Below are 20,136 nucleotides of genomic sequence, written 5' to 3'. Positions count from 1 at the left end.
TGCGGAAGACAACCGCCATTTCCGGAAATTATAAGTCAGCTGCTAGGAAGCTGACGATTGTTGCTGTTTAGTTAGCTTGATGGCTAATCTCGTCAATTGTTAGGGTTTGCTTCACACTGCTGGAGCTGTTCGTGGAAACATTTGGACCTGTGTTGTTAACGAGCTGCATTCCTGTAAACATGAAGTGGGTGTTTTTTCTCGAGGCTCTACTCCTGGCTTGTTTTGTGCTGCTGAGCGAAGTGACAGCGAAGGTAAGGCTGACGTTAGCACACTTAGCTAGCTATGTGGAGGAAATGGTGATGATGGCTGGATGAAATGAAATGGCTTTTCTTTAAATCTCCTCTAAACGATGACTTGTCGCTGTGGGTTTGACAGCTGGATGTCAGAAAAGTTAACTAATGCGCGAATGTGGCTGCTATGTTTCCTGCTTGATGGTGAGGATGTAGAACAGAAAAAAGAGGCTATTTATCCCGAAGTTGGCAAGTTCCTGTGTTAACAGCGGCCAAAACATTAAACAAAAGCTGGATAAAATACATTACGACAGGACGAAAGGGGTCAGTAAAGTAGGAACACAGTTAAATAGAGAAAAGTGAACGAGTTAAATATCTAAATAAAATAATGACACTCCATCTAAAAGAAAGTGAGTAAAAACAAAAGATGCAGGTATTGTCACGTGATTGTACTGAATGCGTGTGACATCTGTAACCTGTATCGACATAACTATAATAACCAGTGTTATAGTTGAGAAAGCAGGTTCAACAAACTGTGTCTGACCATAAAGTCTAAGTTGATTACCTCTCACACGGGCAACTCTTTGAGTTCGAGAAAGCCAGAGGTCAACTGTCTGAGTTTGTTCACCCCAGAGTTTAATTGCTTCAGTGCAGGCTCTCCATTTGAATCCATCTATCTTAAAAACAGCATCGCGGCATTTTATTCAGCATCGTCCACTCGGTCATCATTTACTCAGGTTTACTTTTCATTAACAGATCAATCCTAACAAACACACTCCAGGTTTTACTAATTTGATGGCTGATAGAAGCTGTTATTAAATGAAAATTTAAAAAATAAAAAAGAGACAAGCAACATCCTTCTGCCATGTTATGGGTGTTGATGTTGTATAGTCTGTCCATCAGAGGGCGCTAAACATCTTCCCTGTTGGCAACACTGATTGAAACAGCACAAACACAACAATCAGCTAATCTGAGCAGAGCTGGGCAGAATGTAAACGAGTAAATAAATAACCACACGAAAAAATGTTAATGAATCTGTTTATGTTTTCTTTGTCTGAAAGAAAAGGAAATCATCCGATATATCAGAATGTCAGATTATTAAATGAACAAATATAACCATTGGGCTTAAAAATCCTCTAAGTTTATTTTGGGTGTAGTTTATTATTATTTACATAATAATGAAATGTGTAGGCTTTTGTGTACCATATATTGTGCAAATGTGTTTGACAAACAAAAAAAATAAACATTTGTTGTCTCTGTTGCAGAATTCAGAGGACATCCGCTGTAAATGCATCTGTCCGCCGTACCGAGAAGTCGAGGGTCAAATCTACAAACAAAATGTCTCTCTTAAGGACTGGTATGCTAACAAATCCGTTGCTGTGTGACGCAAGTTGTCCTTGGTCTGTTTAGCTGAAAAGCTGAAAGCTTGTTAATTTTAATGTTTCGTCAGCAACTGTCTCCACGTGGTTGATCCCATGCCAGTGGACGGGAAAGATGTGGAGGCGTACTGTTTACGCTGTGAGTGTAAATATGAAGAGAGGAGCTCAGGGACCATTAAGGTAAGTTCAAGTTAGATCAAAGAGTCGTGGTTGTTTTTTCTTTGCTGTGACGCAGGGCTGTATCTAATGATTGAGTTTTAGTTTTATAGTCTTATTGTCCTTTTATTGTGACGCCTCTCTTTTGTCTAAAGCAAAATGCAAAAATGAAAAACAGCCAGCCTATCATGTGACTCAGGCTGTGTGTGACTTAATGGATTATTGTTCAGCTTAGAGGACACCTGATTGTTTCAGTGACTTTTTTTTTTTTTTTTCTAAACTAGGAAACGAGCAATCCCACAGTAATTGTTTCTTATTTTCAGTTTACCATCATAATGTACCTGTCCATTTTGGGTCTGCTGCTGCTCTACATGGTCTACCTGACTCTCCTGGAGCCCATGTTGAAGAGGCGCCTGTTTGGGCACTCGCAGCTTATACAGAGCGACGATGACGTTGGGGTATGTGGTCCCTTTAATTTTACAGCACTCCACCTGAGAAACTAGCATTGTTGTATAGTTTCTTTTCACTGCTGCTGCGCCACTCTTCTGCTCCTTTTATGAGGACTTTTATGTGGACCCATTGGCCGAAATGTCACATGGGAGTCATCCTTTGTAGGTAAACTTTAAAAGTTTACAAGTGCCTCTGTTAATTTTCAAACCCTTTTTTTGTGCTGTGCTGTGCTGAAAATGCGTCAAGTGAATCTGAACGCATTTCAAGCAAAGACTGGAGAACACGGTAGTTACTACAATCGCAGGGAGGATCTAAAACAAGCTGTAACTACCTTCTGTTCACAACATAGTTAAAAGAAACCTGATGACAGCTGCTACATTACTGATGGTGAAATCCTGATTATTTATAAGAACATGGGCATGACAAAGATCTGGGACAGGAAGTGTGGTTGTGGTGCAGCGGGTGAGAACACAACCTATGATGTGAAAAAGTAGTGGTGAAGCTTTAGGTTTCCTGCTGCTGCAGATTCACATGAAAATAATTTAATTTGTGAAATATGAGTTGACCCTTACTGTAACATACTCACAGGAAATGCAGTGTATGGGTCAGTAAGCTTAGCACTTACTGCTATCGTTCATCAGGACGAGCTGATGCTCATTTTCTGCATTTTTTCCACTGTGAAAACGATTAAAATGAACGAAGAGCTTCACTCGGCAGGAAGAAAACAAATTCCTCAGAGAGATGACCAACTCCTGTCAATATTCCCTGCTGTTTACCAACTGATACCATAGGAGACATAAAAACAGATCAGAGCTATTCACAAATGGATGGAAACAGGCTGATTGTGTTGTTATTTTTAAATAAGATAAAGATATTTTGGTTTTAGTCGTCCTCACCATCAAAATCTGTGAGCTCAAACATTGTCTGATACCACCAGGTGTCACCAAATCGACATGACTGAAAGGATTCCCACTTTAACGTGTCAGTTTTCAAAGTCAAACATTGGTCTGTTTATTACATTTGTTCATGCTGCTCACTTGCTACACAGTGAACAATCAATCTGAGTTTGTGTTTTCATTAATCTGTACTTTTTAAAAGCCAGAACACGCTCATATGCAGTATCAAGTAGGAGAAAGAAACAAAAAGGAAACAGTTCAGTAGATTCCTGACTTCTTGCTGTTTTCTCTTTTTAATTATTTGATAAAAAGGCACAGTGAAAATGCTCAAATTTCTTCGTAAGAGCAGATAGTTTGGTTGTTTTAATTTGAAAGTCTGAAAGACTGTTTAGAGAAGATGGCAGTGACTACTTTTGACTGTGGGAGGTGGGTGCAAAGCGGTCTCACTGTGTTTCACTGGCAACGTTTAGGCAAGAAGAATTGTGGTGTTTGTCTTATACTGTACAAAAAGCTAATGCTGGCACTAAAAGTTTAAGATTTGTCAGTATATTGTTTTTCTGGTAAATAAGCTGACAACAAACAGCTGAGGTGCTGCGTTGTCTTGTTTATCCCAAAGCCTGTAGTCAAAATTCAGACCACATGTTTCTCCTGTGCTCTAACATGAATTAGATGAACATTTGCAAGCAAAACCAATAAAAGCGGAAGGACTCCTGCAACATTAATTATAGAGGAACTGGTGGGCTTGTAATGTTTAGTGCTCGATACAGAGAGACTGTCTGACTAAAGCTCTTGCTTTTAGTCAGACAGTGCTTTTCCTTTCCCATCCTCACAACATAATCCCATAACCATTTTTTACTTAAATAATATCCAGTAAAGAAGATTATTATAGTTGACTGAAACTAAACTAACATCTGGATACATTTTAGCTAACTACAATAGACTTTTGAAAAGAAAAAGAGATTTTGTGAACTCTGAAAACTAAAATAAAGTTTTAGTAAATTATAAAGTTTTAGGGTTTAGTTTAGTGTTTGTTAGTTTAGTAAAATTTCATTACAACTTGCCTTATGAGGCGTTTATGGACATGTTTATTGGGACTCTTGGTGTCTTACAAGACTGTTAATTAACTTCTTTCCAAAAGTTGTTTTACCTGTACTGATTTTCTAAATCTTACCTCTGATACATTGCCGCCATGCAACAATTTAAAAGCCTTAAACTAGCAGTGAAACTTAAAAAAACTAATAAAACTAAAGATTTTCAAACAATAAAAACCAAAACTGAAATCAGAAAATCCACTCTGGACACCAACAGAAACCAAACTGAATTAAAAACAGTCAAAATAAAGTAAATGTGAAAGGAAACTAGAAAATACAAAGCTATAACAACACTCCACCAGAGACTAGGCTTTTGTTAATTTAAACGATTCTCACTGCTAACCCGGCTTGAGCAGCTGTCAGCATACATACACATCCCAAACAGAACAGAGGACATCTACATGTGTGTTAACTGTGTTCTTTTTATTAGTTGTTGTTGTTTTCAAGACTGTCATTAAAATGTACATTTGAGTCTTAAAAAGAACTAGCGAGACGCTCGTGTTTGACGTACGTCAGACCTTTTAATCTCACTGTGTTAACTTTGCTTTCAGGACCAGCAGCCGTTCGCCAACGCTCACAACGTCCTGTCCCGGTCACACTCTCGATCCAACGTCCTGAACAAAGTGGAGCATGCCCAGCAGCGCTGGAGGAGGCAGGTCCAGGAACAGAGGAAATCTGTGTTTGACCGCCATGTTGTTCTCAGTTAAACACCGTGTTTAAGTAAATGGTGGAGCAAAAAAACAACAATAACAGAAAAACACTGTGACAGACCCCCTCCAATTATATCACTCTCATTTCTAAATCAAATCTAAACGTGTGTGGTGCATCAGAGGTGGACGTAGGTAAGAAATCATTCCCGGCTCTGGTTTAGTCTTCAGGCAACACACGAGGTTACTCTGAATTAATTTCTTGCACAGTTTAAATACACAGACCTAAAACACAATTTATTCTTTGACTAATGAATCTGAGCTAAGAGTCCTCTTAGTTCAAAGAAGTCTGATTACACTTGATTTCTGAACAAAACATCCAGGTGTTGGTCATAACTGGCTGTTACCTTGTTGGCATTTAGCGGGGTCGATAGTTTCCACCCTAAAACAAACACGATCACTGCTCTCACCATGGGAGCAAAAAGGAAATAAAATCATGTAAAATACTCCTGCTTTAAAAATGCATGTTTTATAAATAAATCTTTTCTAAATGTGTTTACGATCCTTCCTTCCTACCATGATTATTAATGTCTCATAAATGGTGTGAAATTAATCATTTTAATGAACTGAATTAAATTTGGTAACTGAACAAGTAGTTTCCCTGAACCTTGTTGCAGAAATCAATGTGATTTCCTCTCGATGTCATAATGAACTTACAGTAGCTGTGCTATTGGTTATCGGCTGTTAGTGGCCCTTTAAAATCTGTGCCCTCTCCAACTGCCTAAATGTAGCGTCACGTCTTTTGGTTTAGCAGGTTTTTTTGGGGGGGTTTTAAACACTTGGTCAAACATCACGTCCACAGTCCTTGTTGTCCTTGTTGTCTAACAGGCAGGGTTTCTGTGACAGAATTTATTTTGTGTATAGTTTGTGTGTGTACATGGGCAGAGTGGATGAACTGCCATCGCTGGGAGACATTTGAAAGTGTTCTTAACTATTGTATATGTGGTACCTTTAACTTTGAAATAAAGTTCTGTAATATTTGTGATTCTTACACTTGTAATCTGTTCGTTACATTGGCCCCAGGTCAGCCCTGAGAAAACACGTTTAACTACTAGTTTGTTGTCATTTATTACGATTTATATATTTGGGGTTTTTTTTTGAGCTGACTGACATGCTGCAGAGGTCCCAGGACAAAGATAAAATACCAACTTACTTTAGAACAAAGACGATCATTGTATCTACACCAGAATCCTGCCCATGTTCAGGTCATGTTTGTCACATGTTAATCACAAAAGAGCCACCATATGAGGCTCCTCGTCATTTTAGCTTTTATTTCAACATGCGTGTGTTAATAAACAATACAACTGGTAACCAAGTCGTCACAAAGAGGGGGCGTTTGTAGATATGAGGTTGGAGGAAAGCTTGATTTAGGGTTTTGGTAATGGCATAAATTACAATGTAGATCTGACGCGGAAGCATAATTCACATGTAACCCTGTAACACTGGTACTTATAACACCCAACAGCATCAGATGACAGCATGGATAGGACCAATAGAAGTTTATATATATATATATATATATATATATATATATATATGTGTGTGTGTGTGTGTGTGTGTGTGTAAAGTACCATTCAACTGATTGAGTATGTTTACATCAGGTACTTTATTTTAGTTACACAACCTGTGCACTATTAAGCTGCTTGATTTGGATTACAGGTTTTACTCAAGTAAAACGTCTTAATAGCTCAGCCCCCCGCCCCCGACTTTTCAAAACGCAAAATTATGTTTAGATGTTGTAAGAGGGTGTGAATCATGTCAGATTTTCTACACCAGATTTCTGCACTGATTTTTGGTTGTGATTAAATATTCAGATTTCCTGTAGCCCCCCCACCCGCGAGCTTTGTTCTTGGTCTCCTGTGGCGAGAACGAGGCAAGAATCCTGGAAACACTTCGGTCTCAAAGTTACTTGGGAAGCCTCCCTTCAGTGACAACGTGTATACGATTTTTCTAAACTCTGACAATCACTTTAAATCGTTTAAATCCACAAGTCAACCAAACTAAGAAAAACAATAGATTTAAAAAAAGAAGAAGAAACCTTTCTGCTTGAATGCATTTCTGGGAACCGTGGAGACAAACATCTCCCAAACTTTGACATGTTAGTAATCCAGCCTTAAATACCTCGGTTTTTTTTTTTAAGTGTTCTTTTGTCTGGTGCTTTTCTGGCTTAGTAAATCTCTGTTTTCATAACTTGTCCTCTCTGTGTTGGCAACAGATTTTCTACCAATGGAAAAATACTAATTTGGGATCCAGCTTTGTCAATAAAAAACTCGACAGGCTTTTTCTTCTTCTTCTTTTACTTCTCATCTTGACATAGTAACCCATTAAGTTACCCTGTCATGATGAAAATTTGGATTTCGCAGAGAACAGTACAACCATTCAAACCAGTTAAATTGCAGATGTTTGATAACTCCAACCATCTTCTTTTCATTTAACTCAGTGATTTCCATACAGCTACGTCATCGTTTCCTGTGCAGTCCGCTTTTCCTTTTTTCCCTTCTCTCTCTCTGCATGCAGTTCTACCGAGAAGACTATTTTCCCCAGTAAAAAAAAATAATTAAAAAAATAGCAGTTTTCAAGCTGCACACATACACACACACACACACACACACACACACACACAGAGAGAGCGAGCGACACGGGCTCTGTGCAAGAATGGATCAGTGACCTAACTGAGCTCCAAGAAAGAAAGTCAGGTAGGCTTTGTTTCTTTGTTTTACCTCCTTAAATGTTCTTTGTATAGAGATCTAACCAAACTTTCCTTTTTTAAAAGTAAGCTGTAGTTTTTGCAGCAGATTTAGAGAGTTTCTGTGAAGAAAAACAGCTGAACGGAACGATACCTTAGTCATTTTTGATATAATTAAGGTGTGTGACTCAAAAAAACGTTCGCAGATAGTGATTTAGATCGATGTCAGATGATAACTTCAGTGTTTAATGTTTATGTGGGAAAGTAGCTCTTCTCAGTTTTACTGTTGCACTTGCATCGACGAGCCTACAGGGGTCGCCTCAGACTTTGAATTTGATCCAGTGCAGAATCGATGGCTTTTACATCCATCTGTGTTTATTTTATTTCATGCCCCAACAAGCTCCTGTTCAATTTTTTAAATGACTTTCCCAGGCATTTGTCTAACCTGTCCCTACTAATACACAAACACACACACAGACTGTCATGTTTCCATATCTCCACAATACATTACACTGACTTACATTCATTTTGCTGTTGTTACCTCAAGCCAAGTCTCCTTAAAATGCACTGATTTTGTTATTTAGAGTCTATTTTTGTACCCACAAGAAAGCCAGATCCTCGGAATGAGATGGTTATGCCAACATAAATATTATATGTATATACATATGTGCATACTCAGTATATGAAATGTTACCCCGTATCGCTGCATTCAAGGTTTCTGATTCAGTTCGGACTGATGTTGTGGCTGCTGTGTGGTCAGAAGCTGAAATGCCATGAGATAAAGGAATGTCCTTGTACTAAACTGTTCTGCTTGCTGCTCCGCCAGCACATCATGTTGTGAAAGCTGCAGCTATTCAGAGCATTTTTAGAAACAATAACATCTTATTGTTACTTTGACTGAGAGAACAAGAAAGGTTTTTTGCTTCGGTTAAACATTCCCCCTCGATAATCAAAGAGTGATCATGGTTACTCATAGACTGCAATCCCCCTTTTAAAAGCCCCCCCCCCCCTTTCCCCTTGAAGCAGGGATGTGAAACTCATTTTACATGCGTCCCATTTTGATCTTGTGCTGAGACCTTTACACCGACACCAGGTGTTTAACTAAGCATTTAATCCCTGTGATATCTTGATATAAGATAAAGAAGTGCAGTTTCAACAACACTTGTTTTTCTACATGATCAATGTGTAAAATTAAGACAATTATTAAGATGCTGCCCAGATGGTCCTGTAGTTTTTGTTGATTGATGAATTTTGTTTTCAACTGAAATTTCTATAGTAGACAGCTACTTTTCTGTCATTTAATTGTTTAAATGTGTCTTAACTACTTATTAAAGGGTGAACGGTTGTGGGGGAGGTCTTTATCAGCAATAAAACCTTTAAAAATACAGTTAAAATAAAAAATATTTATGCCCTCTTTCATATTTTCCAAAACCGCTCAGTGGGCCGGATTACAGTTTTTCCTGGGTCAATTCTTGCCCCCAAATCTCATGTTTGACACCCCTTTCTTAAAGGGTTTCTGTAACACAGAACCAGCTGATAACTGTTATTTACTGTAACCCTCAAGGTGGTTGATACTACCTAGCTTTTCTAAGGTGAAGGATGGACTGATCCTAACAGCCACAGTACCATTTGGCCTTTTGTGCATTCAAACATGTGCGAATGCAAAGAAAAGTAAGTGGGAGTCTCTTGAGAGTGATGTCAGATACAGTTAAAAGAGACACTTCCAGCCCATTTCTTCACTTCAAAAGAAATGAAGAGGCTGTGTCAACTCGACAAGTTGCATCTTCTCCCTCTGTGCTGTCAGGCTGCATCTCAGGGTGTTGAAAAGACACGTCAACTTAATCGGGAAGTTAAAGAGCTGCCTTGGGTCCTTTTCTGAAACTCAATATGGTGTTTATTACACTATTTAGGGGATAATTGTGCTGTGACTTTGACTTCTTGTCCTCTCTTCTCATTGAAACTTCAGGAAGGAAAAAGAAAGGCTTAGTAATGATTTTCTTTCTGGCGTGTGAGTGGCCAAAGTCTCACAGAGATGAGGCGTAATCGTATCTGTTGTTCATGTTGGATGAGATTACTGCTTATTCCCTCATGAGTGCAGCTCTGGGAGGTGTGTAACGAATGAATACGATGTCTGCTGGCAGAGCTCTGTGGTCAGTCCCGAAATTGAGGTCGAAGGGATTCACATAAAGTTTTAGAAATCTGTCTTAATTGGGATTCCTTTCCTCTCTGGTAAAATTTCATGTATGCTCGTGAGTCTGTGCTTTGATGCTCCTGTGTCCTGTGAGAAGAGGATGTGGCTTTTAATGAGAAGTCCAGATGCCACTGTGATCAGTGGAACAATGAATTCCACATTATGTTGTGGTGAAAATAAAAAAAAAATCCCACAAAAAGCTCTTAGTGCCTCCGTCTTTTGTACTGAAAATGTGCGGATTGAAGTGTTTTCAGGAAGGACGATCTTTATGAGACCTTGAAAGGGTTTGACGGGGTCTCTGTAAGAAAAGCTGCACAGTCACTGATCTGTAGGCTTCCTGCTGACTTCATGTAATGAACCGCGATCACGGATGTCTGAGTTTTGTGACTTCCTCTCTCTTCCCAGGCTTGTGGGATGATAAGACACCCCAAGAGACTGAAAGGAGAATGTTTACGGATGGGTGCTCCTTCAGTGTTTGGGGCAGAAATGTACAGACAGATAACCATGGATGACAAAGGGAACTCTCTTGTGAAATAGTTGGAAATGGTTTTTGCTGAACTTCCATCAACTTCTGCCAAAACATATATTAGAAATTCCTTTATTTGTGTCCAGTGCAAACCTTTTTTAATTGGATGCGAGACCTCACCATAACACCACACTACAGGCTGAAATGAGTGTCTTTCTCTTGTTTTTGTACGGTATAAATTACTGATGTAAGTTTTACTGATGTAACACCTGGCTTTAAAAAAAATCACTGCCCTTAGGCTTAAAGCATCACCCGTGAGTCTGATTTGGTGTCTCCTGCCAGGTCTCTCCTCTGTTACACCTGGAACCACACCCACAAGTGATGTCATGGGATCTTGGAGTGCACCTGGGTATCTGTGCAACAAGGTTAAAGGTGAACCCATTGGAGGTCAGCAATAAAACAGATTTTCAGGGATTCTTAGTCATCTTTTTTGCTTTTAAGTGAACATTACAAAGTGATATCACGCCATACTCCTACTTCCCTTGTAATAGGTATTCTGAATGGGGGTTTTCTTTAGAAAAGCACAGTTGTTTTCATCATGAGGTGGTCAGAGATGGATGATTAATAGAATCAGTCATCACATATCTGATGATTTTTTAGGGTAGGGTTGAAAAAACACCCTATTTTTAGTAAACTGTAACTGCTCTGGTGCTACCCAATAAATAAAGCTCGTTAACTTAAAAGTTGAATTTATCATGTTAGTGTAACTGAAAACTGTTGTTCTGATTAATAGAAGCAGTAACTTTGGTTAGTTGAGTGTCTGAAGGGGGGACACGATGGTGAGAAGGTCCCAGACCAGAGTCCAGTCTGGGGGCTTTCTCCAGTTTCCTTTAACAGTCCAAAGTCACGTATGAAGTTAGGTTAACTGGTGATTCTAAGTTGGCTGTAGCTGTAAGTGTGAGTAGTTGTCTGTCTCTTTGTGGTAGACTGGCTATCCAGGGTGCACATCCTGCATCTCGCCCTATGATGGCCGGGATAGGCTCCAGAGCCTCCTGCAACTCAGAATTTGATAAGTGGAAGAACAAGATGGGTGGATCTGTGCATTTCCTTTTAATGTGAAGGTGACTAAAAAGAGATGATTTTTGTTCCAAGTCTCATTTCTTGCACATCATTTCCTCCACCCTGGGGTGTACTCTCCCTTCAGGGAACAGCACAGTCCTGGTGCACAGCTGGCTTTAGAGGACACCGCTGGAGTCTCTGGTTTGAGGAACAGACGCTTGTCAGTTTTTATTAAACAGCACCTGTAAGAACCAGATTGTGCTTCGAGTCATCACGAAGCATTTTGAGCTAAAAGTTAGAAAAGGTGCCTTAAAAATAAAGCGTGTTTGACTGACTTTGAATGCACTCTGGTGAAGCTGCTGGAGGACAAATGAATAACATGAGGAGTCTTCATGTTTGTACGCACTTTAACGGTGAACATGTCATAAGGGATCTTTTTCTATCATTAATGAAACGCTATTATACGGCCAACATGCATTTGCACATGTGGGCAACACTCGGTCAGTGTTTCCCATTCACTTTGGACATATGAATGGCATCTTTGTGTGTGCTGTGGAGCATTTTTCAGCATGACAATGCCCAGCAGCCAGCTCTGGCAGCGCGGATTCGTCCCATCAGCAGCCCTCGGCTCCTGAATATTCATCCACGCTCCTCAACTCGTCCTGACAATAAACAAGAGGCCAGAGGCTTGAATGCCTGGGTGGGGAGGGGAGGAGAGCAAAGGGGCAGAAGGAAGGGAGGCGGAGGGGAGGGGGGGGGCAAATCCCGGCAAAAGTGGGGGGCAAACAACCCGTTTCCAAGGTAACAAGCCCAGCCTCTGTACTCTGCAGCAGTCTGTGAGAGAAAGGAGAGGGGAGGCAGGAGGGCTTTTTCCTTTTTTCCTCCTTTTCTTTTTTTTTCTTTTTTTTCTGGTCGGTTTTAGTTGGAAAGACATGAGTCGCAGTTTATTGAGAAGGGCAGGTATCCGGCAGAGCCAGCCAAAGTTTTTCACCGTGTAGACGAACGGGATCTGTGCGTCGCAAAGGGATTATAATCTCAAAATACCAGCAGCCATGGATGTGAGGGCAAACTCGGAGGTAAAAGCCGTCTGCTTTTTTTTTTTTTTTTTTAAACAAACAAAAATTTACCGACGAGCTACGGCAGGAAGTTTAATTTGTCACAAAGCAGCTAGTGGGACAAAGCAGGGGTGGAAAATAACTTTTAAAAAAGTTGCAAGGTGCGTTAAAGTGTCTCCATGTGACCATATTTGGTCAATGGCATGCTGAACGATGAAGCGCAGTCATCGGCAGACTGCTTTGCTTTCACCCCCCCCCCCCCCCCCCCCCCGACAGCTGACCCTTTGAATGAAGAAAAATGTCCCAGCGGATGCAGGCAGTAACTCTGCGGGCTTTGTAATTAGTTATTATCGGTCAAACATCCCTAAAGTCAAACCAGCAGATAAGTAAGAAAACAGCACAAGACTCCAGATCACACGACTCTGAACTGAGCACCCTGTGTCCTTTTTCCTGTTGGAGTTCAGGCTTATGGTGAGGGGGGTGACTTCTGTTGTTTTGGCCAGGGAAGGGTATAAACCCAAATACTTTTTAAAACTTGCATTCTGCGTATTTTAACCTTTACACTCTTGTGCATGTGCAGTTTTATCTGTTAACGCTTTTTGCGCCACACATTTGGAGATCATTTGCATTTCGTGCAATGTAGCAGTCCTTAAAAAGTATCATTAATCACACCTCTGTGGGTTAAAATGATCATGTACGTGTTTTCTCTACTTCTTAGTTTGGTGCCTTTAATTTAACTTCGTCTGACCTGGCTTTGGCGCAGATGCAGGTCCAGGGTTGGTTTATTTTATTTTTTTGTGATTCACTGAAACATGTGCATTTACTTACTTGGATAAAGGGGGAAAATCTGGTCCATGTATCACAATTGTTTCAGGCAATTTAAACTTCTAAAAGCACCTTTTTTTTTTTAGAACAACGCTGGGAAAAGAGTGTTTTCACTACACTGAGGTTTGTGTAGGTTAAGTATGGAGAGCTGTGTGGCTGTCTTTCTTGAATGTTTTGGTTCCTGAATATGAGTTTTCTTAACAGATTACAGCCTAAATCCTTGTGATCTTATCTCACTCACCATAATGCAAACCCTATGGCTGTGAGCGGTTTTCTTTAAGCTTTCTTTTTCCTCCCTTAAAAAAGCCTTTCCATTGTGCAGATCAAACAATGACCTTCCCCTCTCACTGGATGGGACTGTCAACACAAAGCTATTGAGGAAGTTCTTCTCTGTTCTCCATTCACTCTAACAGGAGTGCGTCTAGCCTAAATGGGCCGTTGTTCACTCAACATCACAATCAAGAGTTGTTTTTGTCTTCAAGATAGGTTCACTGGGATTTACTGAGAATCGTGAGGGTGTGAGGTTGTAGTTTTCCTCACCGTCATGCTAAAGGGATCCTCAACTACATTTCTTCAGATAGGGGGGTGTATTTCTCCAACATGCGGTTTTGACAGATTTCCCAGTCATAAATCTGCAGATCACAAGACCATCTCCCTTAGCTTCCCTCAAACAGCCACAGAAGTCACAAAGCTTCTTTTGAAAGCAAGCTTTTCATTGCCTTTCATGATTTTCATTTAATCTTATGTGACTATATCTACGCAGAAAGGAGACATATGATATCGGTGCCTTTGGCTCGCCTGTGGCTGTTTTAACCAATTCAGCTCTCACATTCACGTGGCTTAAAAACACAGCAGATGTCACACCTGTGGAGAGAGCACAGAACAATAACGTGTGTGTTTCTTTCTAGGATTATAAACACTGATCTCATCGATCTGCTGTCGCTCAGCTAAGAAACTACATTAACCTTGCTTTCCGCCGTGGGATTTTAGCAGTCTGATAAGTTCATTGAAGGTCATGCTATGCTGACTTAGATCTAAAAATCATAGGTAGAAAATTAACTTTCAGGCGTACAGTATTACCCACTGTTTTAGGTCTAAGGCACACTCTTAGTCATACTGTTGGTCACCATGCTACTCAACATACAAACTAGATTTATTGGCATCCCAGTGTTTTACTTCAGTACATTTTACTTCCACCTTCCATCCTTAATATGAGTGTTTGAGAGCCTGCTTGACTTCTCATTAGCTCATGAAGTAAAGCAAAACATATCACTTTCTTTCTGTACTGGACGTGAGTGGGATGAGCTGCTATATCACTGGTGTTCTGGGTTTCACAAGCGATGGTGTTAGGTTGATCAGCACCTCATATGATGCTCCATTCATGGTGTTTTGTTAGTAGACTACAGTCACAGCAGCAGTTCTGTTGTCAAAAATTTGTCTGGCTAACACTGATTGCAAGACCTTCAGAGCTGCCAGCTATGGACCTCTTTTACAGCGTAACGTAGTGACACTCACCGTTCCAGGTGCCAAACCAAAGATGTCACCGTGATTCATTTATATTAGTCGTCTTTCCTCTGGGGCTGCCCAGAATTGCACAGTGTAAACCTGCCTTAAGCTTAATCCCTTTTGCATTTACCAAAATAAATCTACTACTGGTGTGTCTTAAGGTTTCCTAGGAAGTTTCTCAAGCTCTCTCCAGCTGCAGTGCCAACACGACTACACTTCCTCTCACCCACTCACAGTGCCTCTGGTTCAATAATGCTTTTTTCTTTTTTCTTATTAAAGATGACAAGCGCAGGATTTCCACAAAGCTTTACAAAGACTTTGGTTACAGCCTTTTTCTGTTTGTCTTTTAATAAAAATCCAAAAATATTTGTCAAACTATTTCATGTGAAGTAAAAATTAAGCCTCAAGCTACTGTGTAACTTAACCTCTATATGTAACCATTTATAAGCTCCCCCTGGGCTGTATAGTTAATGGGTCGTAATGTTTTAATAGGATTTTGCATGCCATGTCAGGGTAACAAAACATCATCATGTAGACGTTATCATGCCGTAAGACGTCCTGACTATATTTATTCGAGGGGCTACATTTGCCATGTGTAGTTGCCTGCTGAGATACGAGCAGCGCTCGGGTTGGATGTCTGGAGTACACACACTCTCAGCTGTGTTTTCATTTCTTAAACACTTGTCACAACCTGTTGATACTCAGAATAAATGGTGCAAGCGCTGCATTTACAAAGCCTCCTTATAAAGTAGACAGCCTATAATCTTTAATGAATTGCTAGTGAATTTGACTCGGAGCATAATTTTCCCAGTGCCATTAATCAGCACATATTGACTTGAGTTTCCAGATTATTGAACTCAAAACAGCTAAAGCCAAGGAATGTCTTTATCTGTCTCAGTCATCACATGCGTAATGACTCCCCTAATGAGATCACGTCCAGTTATATTAATTAACTCACTGGCTACTTTAAGTCAAGAGTGCTAATGCCAGTGTAATCAATGGGAGCCCAGTTGTTTTCTTCAGGATTTGTTCATCAGTGAAGCCTGAAAAAAAAGCGGGTAATTTGATCCACATATTTTAAGTGCTCCACAAACAGCTCATATTTGTTCTGTTTCTAACTAAAACTGTGCGGTGAAGTTCGGGGAAACATCACATTTATGGCCAAAAGAATCCAGTGCCAGCTGTTCTTACGTTTTTATAACTAGTGATGGGAAAAGAAAGTGTATGAACAGTGGGTTCATACTGGGTTATGAATAAGTGTTCATGCTGCTGGCCCTCGTCCAACATGGGGGAAAATAAAGAAATCCATATAGCTTGTTATGAACGGTTTCATGTAAGAACTGCTTTGTTTTGGCTGTCTGTTAGTAATTGGGTAACATTACAGTTCAGCCGAGGATGGGCGGCTGATTAGTGATTAGTGTCACGCTGTCACTAGACTGAGTCTCCCGTGGTGGGCAGATGAACATTTGCTCACGCAAAGAGTGATAGTCTCGGTGGGTGTGTATTGGTAAAAAAACAAGGTTTGTGGATTTATTGAGCAACAGGGCTGTGATTTCTGGAAAGAGACATTGCTGCAGAATATTTTAAATGCACTTTTTTGGTTCTTTGAGTACTACAAGGAAATAACCCTTGAAGTTATACATCTCTACAGCTGAGATCTCCAAAACTGCGCAACACCGTGAAACAATCTTTAGAAAAATGAGATTTCTAGACTCAACTGTTCCTTTAATCTGCATAAAACTGATAGATTCTGAGAAATGACTCATAGGAGAACAAATGAACCACGCAGGTATTAGTAAAGCTAATCTCTTTCTCTGTTTACTTAAGCTTTAAGAATTTGGCAAACAAGAGCACATTTTGTTTCCTTGGAAAAGTCAAAGACTTTTCTGTTGGAGGTGACAGATTCCCCCCACCCCCCCACCCCCACCCCCCACCTCCCCGCTGCAGCTCAGATGGACATAAGCCTGTTTTCCACATGCCTGCCTCTGCAGCTGTGCATGCTCATATCTAGGTTATACAGAAGGGGTTTTCATCTTTTCCACAAGGAGAAAATATGCCATGATTACCCTGAAAAAAAACCAGAGATAAAAAAAGAAGTATTGGTTCCACCTGGACAATCGAGCTACAGTGGCAGCATGGCAAAACATGTGGTAGTGTAATTATATAGGTATGGGTATGTGCAACTGCCAGTAGCACTGACCTTGGTGGTTTTCTTTTACATAGACAGATAGAGGCCGTCAGAGTCTCAAATGGGTCTCCAGAGAGTCACACTATGAACACAATGCACATATATACTTCAGGTTTTCAGTTTCAGATGGGAATTTTTGCTTTCCCATCATGGTTGGCTTATAAAATGCCTAAAAACAATCTTCACGTGTAGTGAAAATGATTTTATGTGGACCGTATTCATCCTGTTGAATATCAAACCCTGGGTGCCCTTCTGAAAATATGTATCTGTACCTCAACTCCCACGCTGCTCTGCTGACATGATTCGGCTCAAATTGGCTCAACGGACTTTGTCCGCTGGGGACAAAACTGGTCTTTCAGGAGGTACTGAAACAATGGTGTGGATCAGTGTGTGGGCTTATGCACTCATGTCTGCCAGCAAGTTGTGACGTCTGGAAAGAGTTGAGAATTCGCAGAGATTTTCACCCTTCCTTTCCCCATTTGTTTTTGGCTGCCTGTGAGCTCTGCAGTGGTTTGAAAAACCTTGAAGTCAGGTTGCTGATCAGCAGAAATAGAGAACCGGGTCAACCAGAAAAGCAGAGAAACAAGAGGGAGGCAGCTCTGATTATGAAAGCTGTTGTGTCTGCTGCTTCTGATGCATATTTTTAAAGTTTGCCAGTCTTGATAATAACATGAAAATGTTACGTAAAATTAAGCGATTCCGTGAAGATTGCTCTTAGCCAGGTGCGTATTTGTGTAGCCTTACACTGAATGAGAACAAAGGTTTTGGCTTTGACTCCAGGTGTTTCTGCCCCTCTGCTGTGCTTCCTTTCACCCTCTGAGAACAGACTTTAATATTTTGAATGCAGCCAAGGTCTGACGGATAATGCAAATATTAGCACATTCCTGCAAGTTGCGGGGAGAACTATGTATCAGATAATATGTCAAAAGTGACAGTGCCAAGGACATGTGGACTCTCTTTAAAAGACACACACACACACATAGACTACAGACTGATAAAAGACTTACTTTTTAACCACCTCTCCCTCTCAAGGACACACTGAGCACAAAGAGCTCTTTTATTCCAGGCCAAACAGTCTAATGGAGACACTGTCATGGTCCCGTTTCATCAATATGCTCCTGTTGCTGGGGGAACATATGCGTCATTGATATGCCTCTCATGTAATCACATAATACTTCTGGACATGAACATGACAGAACCAGGAAAAACCCTGAAATGGCAAAGCTAGCTAATTAAGACGATGGTGTTGAATATCCAAAAGCAACACGTTGGCTTACAGGATTTGTTTTTATGCCAGAGGCAAAAACAGCCAGATAGTTTTTAATCTCTGCGTTGAGGTTGAAGTAAAGAGATTAAGAAGTAGCGCTTAAAAAATAAAATAAGGAAGCAAAACTTTTAGCTGACTAAGTCTGGATGTTTTGCTAAGCTAAGATTTGAAAGAAGAGGAAGCAGGCCAGTTGCTTGGAAATGCAGATATGTGTTATTCGACATGGTTAGGTGAGACAATAGAGTGTAAATAAAGGATGGATGTGCTAGCGGCATTTTGGGTGTAGACAAAATGCCAAACTCATAGGACTTGTTTTTTTAAGCAGGACGTGACCATATACAGGATGAACCTGGGGAGGTAGCTTACACTAGCCTAACTGGCTAGAAGAGTGCATTGTGGGTTCAGTGTGTTGTAAAACAGGATGATAAGTTGGCTAGCGACAAACAGACAAAATGTATTGGTCACAGAAACCGAACAATGTGACTTTGAGTGCACTGGATGTTGTTAGTTTCAGGGTGTTGATCTGCAAAAATGGCTGATCACACCAAGAAACAAACTCATCCACAACAGGCCCATGGGAATACTCTTCACCATAAAGAAGACTTACAATCATCGTATCATCTGCATATTGGGAATCCAGATGTGGCCGGATTGAATTAAAAGATGAAGAAAAGTCAGTAAATAGGAGCAGAGCATGGGCTTTGCCCCTTTCCAGATGACGATACAGGAAATTTATTAAACCACAGCTTCCTCTTCAACACCCCTACAAGGCCTGTATGCAAATTGCAGTGGACTATTATGCTCGATCTCCTGCAGAATCTCCTTTCTGTTGAGCTTTTCAAAAGACTTCATCACTAGAGATGTTAAAGTCCAGTCCCTGAACTTTTATTAGTCTTATTAAATTAAAAAAATTTTCCACCCATGTTTACTTAAGATGGAAAGTTGGCATTTTAAACTGGCAATTACCTAATTGAGGCCTAATATTAAATTAAAAAAAGAAAAACAAAAAATGACACTGTAATGAGCCCATGATACAGTGTTACAGTAAGAAAAGGACTTCACATTGAAAAGCTGACTGGTAACTTGGTTACAAGTTACAATTAAAATATTATTAGTTAAAACAAATCTATTTTAATGGTATATAGCTTTTAAATGAACCTTTATCTTGTCAGTTGTCAGTTATTCACCGCTTCATAGGAAAAATTGGAAAAAAGATGAATAACATCATCCAGCTCAAGGCTATTTAGCTTAATGGTTAATGGGGTTTGTGAGATTGTTCGGTTTCCCCTCTGCAGAGAGCTCGATTGAGATAGTTTGTAGGCTGGTTCAGGCCTACATGTGATCTTTAGACTGCTGCTTTATTCAGCATTTTCATACTCTCCTTTTCCCTGATGTTTGACACCCTTGATGTAATGCTGTGTTCCAGATACCTCGGAATTCAGATGTTGGAGAACGTTCCAGAAAAGGCACGGGAAAACAAGATTTGCTTTGATTCTTAGCAAGATAGAGGCATTCAAGTGTCGCTAGCAATACAGCATAATACTTATTTTATTGAGCTTAAAAATACTGCTAGAGCATATTCATGGATAGAGCCTCAGTGTCAGTCACTGCTCTGCGTATGGATTATTTAGTGAGTCACAGATACAGAACAGTGCCATTAGAGAAAGGTTTTACCGTTTTACTCCTGTTTACATTCAGTACTGGGATTGCTAGGGCTGCTCTGACGTTTCATGTTGGAAATCCTAGTTGAGGGGACATTCCAGATTGAAATTCCTAATTGGAATTTAGAAATTCAGAGTTCCACTTATTGAGGAATGCACTATAAACGTCAGGGTTAGTCAAGTCAGTTTTGTTTTGTGTTATGTTGCTTAATGACAAATTTGCCCCATTTTCATTATCACGCTTCTTCTATCCTCACATATCCAAGTTCCTCCTAACAAACCCTTTAGAAAGAAACATCTGAAAAAGCAAGACGGAGACGTGT

The 20,136-nt window shown here is 40.2% G+C and overlaps 2 protein-coding genes across 4 annotated transcripts in view; both read left to right on the top strand.

The window, feature by feature from the left end:
* tmem9b (TMEM9 domain family, member B) lies at window positions 1–5,894 on the top strand. The gene is made up of 5 exons (XM_085158105.1): window positions 1–251; window positions 1,496–1,587; window positions 1,681–1,789; window positions 2,089–2,223; window positions 4,754–5,894. The coding sequence occupies exons 1-5, from the start codon at window positions 180–182 to the stop codon at window positions 4,907–4,909; spliced, it is 564 nt and encodes a 187-aa protein (XP_085014231.1). The 5' UTR covers window positions 1–179; the 3' UTR covers window positions 4,910–5,894.
* Window positions 5,895–7,491: 1,597 nt separating this feature from the next.
* Window positions 7,492–20,136, top strand: part of dennd2b (DENN domain containing 2B) — a 54,589-nt gene continuing 41,944 nt past the window's right edge. Inside the window, exon 1 of one of the 3 annotated variants that reach the window (XM_085157768.1) lies at window positions 7,492–7,605. The gene's annotated coding sequence lies outside the window, so the exon portion shown is untranslated. Of the gene's footprint in view, window positions 7,606–7,631; window positions 10,700–12,104; window positions 12,388–20,136 lie in introns of those variants that run through there. The other 2 variants (XM_085157778.1, XM_085157760.1) reach the window with 2 other exon arrangements.

Source organism: Neolamprologus multifasciatus, chromosome 1 (genome assembly GCF_963576455.1).
Source record: "Neolamprologus multifasciatus chromosome 1, fNeoMul1.2, whole genome shotgun sequence".
NCBI classification, from domain to species: domain Eukaryota; kingdom Metazoa; phylum Chordata; class Actinopteri; order Cichliformes; family Cichlidae; genus Neolamprologus; species Neolamprologus multifasciatus.
Note: the sequence above shows the minus strand (reverse complement) of the source record. Positions and strands in the feature narration are given on the sequence as shown.

Coding starts and splice junctions, on each gene's coding strand:
- tmem9b (XM_085158105.1), top strand. CDS start 180: ATGAAGTGGGTGTTTTTTCTCGAGGCTCTACTCCTGGCTTGTTTTGTG. Junction 1,588..1,680: donor AATGTCTCTCTTAAGGACTG/GTATGCTAACAA, acceptor ATGTTTCGTCAG/CAACTGTCTCCACGTGGTTG. Junction 1,790..2,088: donor GGAGCTCAGGGACCATTAAG/GTAAGTTCAAGT, acceptor TCTTATTTTCAG/TTTACCATCATAATGTACCT.